This window comes from Pempheris klunzingeri, chromosome 8 (genome assembly GCF_042242105.1).
Source record: "Pempheris klunzingeri isolate RE-2024b chromosome 8, fPemKlu1.hap1, whole genome shotgun sequence".
Lineage (NCBI taxonomy): Eukaryota > Metazoa > Chordata > Actinopteri > Acropomatiformes > Pempheridae > Pempheris > Pempheris klunzingeri.
In genome coordinates this window covers 59,404-70,000 of record NC_092019.1, presented here as the reverse complement: position 1 = coordinate 70,000, position 10,597 = coordinate 59,404, and the positions used below count along the sequence as shown (strand labels likewise).

Below are 10,597 nucleotides of genomic sequence, written 5' to 3'. Positions count from 1 at the left end.
GTTCTAGTTCAGCACCAAACCTGATCTGTACAGTCAGGGGGGTTCAGGGGTCACACACACACACACACACACACACACACACACACACACACACACAGACACACGCACACACAGACACACACACACACACACACACACACACACACACACACACACACACACACACACACACTCTCCCCTCCCCCGCTCGTTTCCTCCTGCAGGACAAAGCGGCCACGCTGCCGCTAACGGACTGAAACACACCGAAAGTCCGCGTGTTAACCGTGAACACACACACACACACACACACACACACCTACACACACCTACACTCACACACACACCTACACACACCTACACCCACACACACGCACGGTTTTCAGTTTGAGCGGAAAGAAAAAAAACTCCCGTTTCCCGTTTCTGAACTTGGGTTCACACAAAGAGCTCGAGCTCACAGCTGATCACAGCAGATCATTGATGATCACAGCTGATTCCGGTGATCGGTGATCAATCAGAGGTATCGGTGTCGACCCCCCCCCCCCCCCCCCCCCGCTGTAACGGGACGGACGGCGGAGCCCCCAGATGTGAACAAAGCAGAACCGACGGAAGTCAGACGGAGTTCATCCGCCTCTGTAGGACGTCAGCAAACTACCGATAACTACCGATAACTACCGATAACCACCGATAACCACCGATAACCACTGTGATCGATCATTCCAGAGAGCGTGCACGCGCCCGTGGCTCCGTTTCTTTCTTTTTTCCGGTAACTCACCTTCAGGCTGATTTCCTTCATCCTGTCCTGCCTCCTGCTCTCCAGCAGTCGGGACATTCCCCCCACAGATCAAAGCCACCACTGATCGATCACCTGATCACCTGCCGATCGATCACCGATCAGAGCGGACCGGAGCGCTGGGTTCTGGTCCCGGAGCGGTTCACGGTCTGAGCCTGGGGGGCGGGGCTTGGCTCTGACTGACAGCTCCGCTCTCTACTTCTGGCCAATCACAGCTCAGCCCGCTACCGCCGTGCTCAGCCAATCAGACCTCAGTACGCAGTTCAAGTCCCGCCCACTATCATCTGCCAGGGAGCGCTCGTTTTTATTTCGGTCTCTATGACAACGTGTCATTGTGTCACATGATCCGCAGCAGCCAATCAGCGAGCTGCAAGAGGTCACATGACTGACGAACATGAACTATTCGTTTAACCCCGCCCCCCCACAGCAGAGTGTACAACACACCCCTGTGTGACGTGGAACCACCAGCCCTGACCCCGCCCCTATCGGAGGGAGCCATAGAGAAGAAAAACAAACGTCCCCTTCAGCAGGAAACACAAAGACACAAGAAGCTGTTCAAACTGATCAATAAGAGAAAGATCACTGCAGCACTCATACTGGTGACCTGTTTTTAAACATATTTTGATGGAAGTGGTTCAAAAAAGAAGAAAACAGATCTAAACACTGACACTTTATTCTGAAAGGGTCTCACACCAAAAATAACTTCCTGCTCTCTGAGTCAGGCGTTTCTGTTTGTAAATCAAAGCCACTCCATCCAATCACAGATCAGTATTTATTGTTGTTATTATGTAATAAACAAACTCACCTTTCTGTGAGCAGACATCTTAAAGAGGACTTCCTGTTAAACTCTGTTCTAGATTTTACTGGAAGCCAGTGAAGAGAAGCCAGTACAGGAGAAAGATGGTCTCTTCTCTTAGTTCTGGTCAGAACAGGAGCAGCAGCGTTCTGGACCAGCTGGAGAGTCTTTAAGGACTTATTGGAGCAGCCTGATAATAAGGAACAGAAATAATCCAACCTGGAAGTGACTAATGTGTGGACTAGTGTTTCTGCATCATCTCCAGACAGGATGGACCTGGTTTTAACAACATTAGTAGATGGAAAAAGGCAGTTCTAGAAATCTGTTTAATGTGGGAGTCCTGATCAATCAGACTCCCAGATTCCTCCCAGTGGAGCTGGAGGCCACAGTGATGCCATATATAAGGTAAATAGTATCGGTCCAAGCACTGAACCTTGTGGAACTCCATGTCTAACCTCAGTGTGGACAGATGATTCATTGTTAACGTGAACAAACTGAGATCGATCTGATCAATAAGACTTAAAGCAGCTTAATGTGGTTCCTTTATACCAGTGAACTGTTCCAACAAGACCAGGACAGAGAGAAGTCCTCTGTCTGATGGACTCAGGTCTAACAAGACCAGGACAGAGAGAAGTCCTCTGTCTGATGGACTCAGGTCTAACAAGACCAGGACAGAGAGAAGTCCTCTGTCTGATGCACTCAGGTCTAACAAGACCAGGACAGAGAGAAGTCCTCTGTCTGATGCACTCAGGTCTAACAAGACCAGGACAGAGAGAAGTCCTCTGTCTGATGCACTCAGGTCTAACCAGACCAGGACAGAGAGAAGTCCTCTGTCTGATGCCATAAGGAGGAGGTCTGTAACCTTCACCAGTGTCTCTGTGCTGTGGTTCGCTCTAAAACCTGACTGAAGATCCTCTAATAGACTATTAGAGTTTAGAAAGTCACACAGCTGGTTGGCTGCTGCTTTCTCCAGGATCTTGGAGAGAAACGGAAGGTTGGATGAAGGTCTATAGTTGGCTGATACACCTGAATCCAGAGTGGGCTTTTTCAGGAGAGGTTTAATTACTGCTGCTTTAAAGGACTGAGGTACGTAGCCTGTTAGTAAAGACTGATTGATCAGATCCAGTAAGGACGTGTTCATTAAGGGCAGGACCTCCTTAAGTAGTCCAGTAGGAATGTGGTCTAGGAGACCAGCTGACGGTCTGGATGAGGAGACTATTGAGGCCAATTCAGGAAGATCAAGTGGAGAAAAACAGTCCAGATGCACATTAAGCCCAACAGCTGTTTCCATGGTTCCTGAGTCTGAGGTTGGATCAGAGCCTGTTGAGGGCAGGAGGTGATGAATTTAGTCTCTAATAGTCAGAATTTTATCATCACAGACGGCCTTTCTGTAGGTTTTCACACTGTTGCCAGATGAAGCAGGACTCTTCTAGTTTGGTGGCACGCCATGTCCTTTACATTGTGGGTCTGGGAGTTATACCAGGGAGCTCATCTCTTTTCTTTAATTATCTTCTTTTTTAGGGGGGCGATGGAGTCGAGTGTCATTTGCAGGGAATCTGAAGCACTATCGACCAGATAATCAATTTGGGGGGGGGCTAAGATTAGCATGGGGGTCTTCTGTTGTATGGAGACATGGCACTGGCTGAAGTACTGAAGGAATCACCTCCTTAAGTTTGGCAGCAGCACTTTCAGACAGGCATCTAGTGAGGACCTTTCTGTCATATGGTTCATAGTCCAGTAAGAAGAAACCAGCAGGTATCAGGTGATGGTCCGATAGAGTAGTTTTGGGGGAAGACTGTTAACTGTTCAGTTTCTACACCATCAGCCAGAACAAGGTCGAGAGTGTGGTTAAAACAGTGAGTGGGTTCATCTACACTCTGGGAGAAGCCAGCTGAGTCCAACAGTGAGACAAAAGCAGAGCTCAGACCATCATTATCATCGTCCACATGAACATTAAAGTCACCTACTAGAATCACTTTATCTGCACTGAGGACTAAATCTGATAGAAACTCTGGGAACTCAGTTAAGAATTCAGAGTCTGGACCAGGAGGGCGGTACACTGTGACAACTAAGACTGTCTGTGTGTGTGTGTGTGTGTGTGTGTGTGTGTGTGTGTGTGTGTGTGTGTGTGTGCGCGCGTGTGTGTGTGTGTGGAGGCTGGTGCTGACTGACACTGACTGACTGCAGCTGCTGCAAATGAAAACACAAAGAGAGCCTCTGTCTCCTTCATCACCTCGTCCTCTTCCTCCTCTTCCTCTTAAATATCAGTTCAGAAACATTTTCAGTGACGTATTTTTACCAGTTTCACTGTGTAAAGACTCACTGTTATACAAACATATTATATGATATTATATTATATGATATTATATGATATTATATGATATTATATTCTATTATATTATATTATATTATATTATATTATATTATATTATATTATATTATAAATTATATACTGTGCTGTTTTATACACTGTGCCGTGACGTTTTTCCTTTAAGAGGACTTCCCCTTTAATTCACCTGACGTGACCACACCTGAACTTCCGGAGTTTCACAACAATAACAGAAGAAGAAGAAGCTGAAGAAGAAGAAGAAGCTGAAGAAGAAGAAGAAGAAGAAGCTGTTGCTGTTTTGTGTCTCAGGTGTGTCTCAGGTGTGTCTCAGGTGTGTCTCAGTCTGCCGTCTGTGTCCTGCTCTGTTAACTTATTAGCATCTTAGCATCTTAGCCCGCAGCTGCAGCTTGTCGTCCTCTGAATATTGATCCGTTTTTTATGATTATTGATCAGTAACAGGATGGCGTGGATAATTATGACGTGCCAGAGTTGATCAGAGATCATTGATCCGGATCAGTTTTGATTCGGATCGTTGATCTCACGTCACAACCACCATGTTAAAGTCCGACTGACTTCACCTTATGGGCGGGGCCGAGCGAAGGCTCACTTTCAGGTTGTTGCGTGTGTAGGAGAGTCACGTGATCACAGCTGCAGGTGCAACTGGGGGTGAGAGGTGGGGTACACCTGGACAAGTCGCCCGTCACACAGAGCAGACAGTGACGAGTCAGGTGACCAGTCAGGTGATCAAGAGAACAGGAAGTCCACACAGAGCAGATCCAACCTGGGACCTTCATCCTGTAAAGGGAGGGAGATAAAGACAGAGCACGGCTGTGATGATGATGATGATGATGATGATGATGATGATGATGATGACACAATAATAACTGTAATAATAATAATTATTATTTACTGTGAGGTCACATTTCAATTAAATTGGCGCCAACAGGTGAGTTGTAAAGGTGAGCAGTGGTTGGGCTCCATAGTGCCCCCCCATTCCAGCTGTCTCACTGACCAACCACTCACTGTTTTCTCTGACAGACAGACAGGCTGACAGAAGACAGGAAGTACCAAGATGGTGGACGGCAGGGGGATGAAGGCCGAGGGTGAGGAGGAGGTGTTGAGTTACACCATGATGGAGCCTAGCACCCTGCAGTGGCCTGGAGACAGACAGACGGGAGGACAGACGGGAGGACAGACGGGTGGACAGACAGGAGGACAGACAGGAGGACAGACAGGAGGACAGATGGGTGGACAGACAGGAGGACAGACGGGTAAAGGTGACAGGATGAGTGTGAGGTCAGATGTTTCCCTCCGTGACGCAGCAAGTTGGACAGAAAGTGAGAGAGAACTGATGGCGGGGGGGGGGAGGGGGCAGCAGAGGTGGGGGGGAGGGGGCAGCAGAGGTGGAGAGGGGGGGGCAGCAGATGTGGAGGAGGGGGCGGGGCCAAAGACACACCTGGAGGAGCAGGAGCCTGTAGAGAACCACCTGCCGGAGAAAGCAGCTCAGGTGTTTATACCTGCAGTGACAGTCCTCAACTCCCCCTCTTCACCCAGAGATAGTGAGGCATTCTGGGAGATGGAGTCAGAGAAGAGCCCCTTTCTTGTTCCCCGAGGAGTCCCCCAGGACTACAACCAACATGGCTACCAGTGCGAGTGGACTGAGGACACGTCCCCTGCCACATGTAAATACACCTGTCCTCACCTTGGCCGGGGTTCACCTGTCTCTCTCTCTCTCTCTCTCTCTCAGGTGAGTGGGGTTTTAACCTGTCTCTCTCTCAGGTGGGCAGGGCTGTTGCAGCAGAGACGTCCTGAAGGTGGGTGTGTCCCTGATGACATCAGCACTCTTCTTCCCCTTCCTGGTGTGGGGGGGGTTTGTCTTCCTGCCGTTTGACGCCCCCCTGCTGGTCGGCGCCCCCCTGAGACTTGTCTACACGCTGCGCTGCTCCGTGTTTGCCGCAGCCCCCATCATCCTCGGTGGGTCACCTATCTCACCGTCTGTCTGTCACCTGTCTCACCTGTCTGCCAGTCACCTGTCTGCCTGTCACCAGTCTGTCACCTGTCTCACTTGTCTGCCAGTCACCAGTCTCTCACCTGTCTCACCTGTCTGCCAGTCACCAGTCTCTCATCTGTCTGCCAGTCACCTGTCTGCTTGTCACCAGTCTCACCTGTCTGCCAGTCACCAGTCTCTCACCTGTCTGTCTGTCACCTGTCTGCCAGTCACCTGTCTGCCTGTCACCAGTCTCACCTGTCTCACCTGTCTGCCAGTCACCTGTCTGCCTGTCACCAGTCTGTCACCTGTCTGCCAGTCACCAGTCTGTCACCTGTCTGTCTCTCACCTGTGTCACCTGTCTGTCTGTCACTCAGGTTGGCTGGTTCTGGGTGTCACTCGGCTCAGGTCAGGTGTGATTCGTCCTCTGTTTGATGACGACGAGAGGGGGGCGGAGCTTGAGGAGGTCACTGTCCATCGCCGCTTCATCTCTGACTCCACTTCCCTGTTCCTGATCTACTTCCTGCAGCTGGTCGTCATGGCGATGTACCTGAGCCAGGAGCAGCTGAAGGTTGTACCCCTGCTGACTGTTGTCTTCGCCTTTGGACGGTAAGACTTTAACAAGCTGTGCACGAACGCAGAGCGTTTACTAAACGGCCTCACGCTAACGTGGAATATGGACGGGCCCTGGTTAAGTACCATCCTGTTTTGTCTTTGTTCAAAAAGTATATTTGTTTTTCCCGGCACCTGGTAGTAGGAGCAGGACACTGATGTGGGGCGCTGAGGTGGCGTCAGGTCTCTGTTGCCATGGCAGCCTGAGTCTCATTTCATCCAGCCGATCTTCCTGCGACTGAACGTTAGCTAGAAACAGCCTGGGGTGTTAGCCTGGTTAGCTCTGATCTGCCATCAAAAATTGTCTGACAACAAAAAAAGCTAAGTTGCAAATATATACAAATATTACAAATATATACAGGTGCATCGCAAAAAGTTAGAATATCGTGAAAAAGTTAATTGTCAATTGTGTGTGTGTGTGTGTGTGTGTGTGTATATATATATACATATATATATGTAATAATAATCATAATAATAATTGTTTGCAGTGACTGTTGAATCGTCCCTAACGTGGAGCGTCTCATCTCTTCTTTTCTCTGTGGCGTCTGTGCTCTGATTACCTCATAATAGAGAAGACCTGCCTTCTAAATGTTCAGCAACCAATCAAAGTGACAAATAACATCTGGTGACAGTTTTTTATCTTGCAGCAGGTTAAGACCGTTAAAGGTGCGTTTGTTTTGTGTCTCCAGACTGGTGTACTGGGTGGCCGCAGCTTTTGGCAGCAGTATTCGTGGTTTTGGGTTTGGCCTCTCATTCCTGCCGAGTCTTGCCATGATGGCCGCCAACATCTACTTCATCTTCACGGTGGAGGCGGCGGGGTCCATCTTCAGCCTCCCACCTCCTTCTGAGGAGGTGTTGACTCCGCCCGCTGGCAGACAGAGGTTCTGGGGATGAGAGCTGATCAGTGATCACTAATTTTCCTGTTGGCTGAAATATTTCTGAGCAACTCTTTTAAACTTCATTTTTTATGAACTGAAACTTAAACAAAAAAAAAACATAATAAAAGATAAAACAAAAAATACAAGTACACCTCCCTCCCATGTATGACCACACACACTTTCTCTGGTGTTTGTAGAAATAATTAGTTATTAAGACTTCCTGTTTACTTCCCAATTACCTCCTGTGGACCTCCTGATTTCTTCCTAATCAGTCTGCGTCTGTTGGTCCATTTGATTTTGTCAAATCAGTTTTCTGATCATTAAATATTTTGCACTCAGAATTGAAAAATCTGTCTGTAATAAACAAATAACAAATATTACAAAAGCTCTTATTGTGAAGGGATGAGTAAACAATTTGAGTGACATTCAAAGAAGCAGCTGTGAGACCTGGTGCAGCTGTGAGACCTGGAGCAGCTGTGAGACCTGAAGCAGCTGTGAGACCTGAAGCAGCTGTGAGACCTGGAGCAGCTGTGAGACCTGAAGCAGCTGTGAGACCTGGTGCAGCTGTGAGACCTGGTGCAGCTGTGAGACCTGGAGCAGCTGTGAGACCTGGAGCAGCTGTGAGAGGATCTGGAGCCAAATCATGCAGTACTTTATAAATCAAATTTAAATCTGCAAATGTGTGAAGACTGTCCCAGTTTAAAAGACTGTATATTTTTAAAATTCCACAGTGATGATAGTGCCTAGGTTTTTTATCCATAACTTTAATTGCTTGTTTGTACAAAACTTCCAATGTTTTTTTTGCACTCTGACCAGCCTGGGACCAACTGGTTAGGCAATAGTTGAAGTGACTGAGAATCATTGAATGCAAGTACATTTTTGCGGCTTCAGTTGACATTTCATTTCTAATTCCACGAAAATTTGCGAGATTTAACTTGATTTTTTTTACACAATTTGTCAATATGGGCTATAAAGGAAAGCTGTGAATCTATTATTAACCCAAGATATTTATATTGGCTGACAATTTGTATTTCTTCTCCATTAACATGTATGTCTGGGTCAGGTGATACTCTATTTATTTTGGTGAAATACATGCCTACAGTTTTAGAAACGTTTAGCTGTAGACAGCACTCCTGCATCAGACAGAGGACTTCTCTCTGTCCTGGTCTTGTTAGACCTGAGTGCATCAGACAGAGGACTTCTCTCTGTCCTGGTCTTGTTAGACCTGAGTGCATCAGACAGAGGACTTCTCTCTGTCCTGGTCTGGTTAGACCTGAGTGCATCAGACAGAGGACTTCTCTCTGTCCTGGTCTTGTTAGACCTGAGTGCATCAGACAGAGGACTTCTCTCTGTCCTGGTCTGGTTAGACCTGAGTGCATCAGACAGAGGACTTCTCTCTGTCCTGGTCTTGTTAGACCTGAGTGCATCAGACAGAGGACTTCTCTCTGTCCTGGTCTGGTTAGACCTGAGTGCATCAGACAGAGGACTTCTCTCTGTCCTGGTCTTGTTGGAACAGTTCACTGGTATGAAGGAACCACATTAAGCTGCTTTAAGTCTTATTGATCAGATCGATCTCAGTTTGTTCACGTTAACAATGAATCATCTGTCCACACTAAAGTTAGACATGGAGTTCCACAAGGTTCAGTGCTTGGACCGATACTATTTACCTTATATATGGCATCACTGTGGCCTCCAGCTCCACTGGGAGGAATCTGGAGTCTTATTTGATCAGGATTTGTCCTTTAACTCCCACATTAAACAGATTTCTAGAACTGCCTTTTTCCATCTACTAATGTTGTTAAAATCAGGTCCATCCTGTCTGTAGATGATGCAGAAACACTAGTCCACACATTAGTCACTTCCAGGTTGGATTATTTCTGTTCCTTATTATCAGGCTGCTCCAATAAGTCCTTAAAGACTCTCCAGCTGGTCCAGAACGCTGCTGCTTCTGTTCTGACCAGAACTAAGAGAAGAGACCATCTTTCTCCTGTACTGGCTTCTCTTCACTGGCTTCCAGTCAAATCTAGAATAGAGTTTAAAATCCTTCTCCTCACCTCCAAAGCTCTTAATGTTCAGGCTCCATCATCTCTTAAAGAGCTCATAGTACCGTACTACCCCACTAGAGCACTGTGCTCCCAGACTGCAGGCCTACTGGTGGTTCCTAAAGTCCTCTAAAGTAGTGATGAAGCCTATAGTTCAGGACTGGATCAGGTCTTGGACCAGCCCCTAGTTATGCTGCTATAGGCTCAGACTGCTGGGGGACTCCCATGATGCACTGGGCTCCTCTCTCCTCCTCTTCCTCTCCATCCTGATGCTTCATGTCTCTTTAATGTCTGTTACTAACTTGGTATCTTCCCCGGAGCCTTTCTGTGCTTTTCTTATCTCTCTGGTTCCTGTGGATCCTGGTCCTGGTCCTGCTGCTGTGGTTCTCTAGTCCTGTTATTATTATTCACATATTAACTATTGTCATGTTTGTACTGTTACCATTTTGATCAGGATCAGTCTGATTGATCAGGATCAGTCTGATTGATCAGTACCATAGTTGCTGTTAGTATTTGGTTGCTGTTTGTTTTCTCTCTCACCTGGTTTCACCTCCAGCTGTCACAGGGTTCAGAGTCTCTGTCAGGGTGGCTGGAGGAGGACACCAATGGCGCTCGCTCTGATTGGCTCAGGAGGAAACGGTCAGAGGTTTGATGGGAGTGATCAGAGTCTGAAGGAGGAAGTCTGAGCTAAGAGGACCGAACCCTGAGGTCAGGTCTGTGGATCTGGCTCATGCTGAGGAAGATAGCGGTTGAAGAGTCTGGCCTTCAGGCAAAATGAACCCGACTGAGCAGCAAACAAAAAGAGCCTTCATCAGTCAAGGAAGAGGAGCGTCAAACTCAGATCAGCTGATTGAGGTGTCACAGTTCCATGTAAGAGGCTTTTTATTCACACTGAGCAGAAAACTTCACAAACACAAACGTCCTCAGAAGCAGTTCCCTCGTTTCAGCTTGTTAACATGAAGCCTGAGCGAGGCTCCCGTTACGCCCCCTACAGGCAGAGCGCTGCACTGGCCTGTTGGACTTTGCCAGAGGTGCTATTAACTTTCATATATTCATATATTTCAGAAATCTCAGTGCTATAGCTGCTGTTAGTGTGTTGGTCGCTGTTTGTGTTGTCTCTCTCTCTCTTTTTTTTTTTAACATTCAAGTTTTTATTTCACTTCTCACTGTGAGACAAATTGACA

The 10,597-nt window shown here is 47.4% G+C and overlaps 2 protein-coding genes across 4 annotated transcripts in view; one reads left to right on the top strand and one right to left on the bottom strand.

The window, feature by feature from the left end:
• LOC139204804 (rho guanine nucleotide exchange factor 2-like) overlaps positions 1 to 917 on the bottom strand; it is a 22,765-nt gene extending 21,848 nt beyond the window's left edge. For all 3 annotated transcript variants that reach the window (XM_070834805.1, XM_070834806.1, XM_070834807.1), the window contains exon 1: positions 752 to 917. In XM_070834805.1, coding sequence (XP_070690906.1) covers positions 752 to 808 — 57 coding nt within the window. In that variant the 5' untranslated portion in view covers positions 809 to 917. The remainder of the gene's footprint in view (positions 1 to 751) is intronic.
• Positions 918 to 4,932: 4,015 nt separating this feature from the next.
• tmem79b (transmembrane protein 79b) lies at positions 4,933 to 7,717 on the top strand. Its single transcript, XM_070835601.1, has 4 exons — positions 4,933 to 5,576; positions 5,674 to 5,868; positions 6,259 to 6,490; positions 7,183 to 7,717. The coding sequence occupies exons 1-4, from the start codon at positions 4,967 to 4,969 to the stop codon at positions 7,385 to 7,387; spliced, it is 1,242 nt and encodes a 413-aa protein (XP_070691702.1). The 5' UTR covers positions 4,933 to 4,966; the 3' UTR covers positions 7,388 to 7,717.
• The last annotated feature ends 2,880 nt before the right edge of the window (positions 7,718 to 10,597 follow it).

What these genes read in the sequence shown, in the direction of transcription:
- tmem79b (XM_070835601.1), top strand. Translation starts at nt 4,967, where the DNA reads ATGGTGGACGGCAGGGGGATGAAGGCCGAGGGTGAGGAGGAGGTGTTG. An exon ending in GGACACGTCCCCTGCCACAT is followed by an intron (nt 5,577 to 5,673) that starts GTAAATACACCT and finishes TCTCTCTCTCAG; the next exon opens with GTGGGCAGGGCTGTTGCAGC. An exon ending in CGCAGCCCCCATCATCCTCG is followed by an intron (nt 5,869 to 6,258) that starts GTGGGTCACCTA and finishes TCTGTCACTCAG; the next exon opens with GTTGGCTGGTTCTGGGTGTC.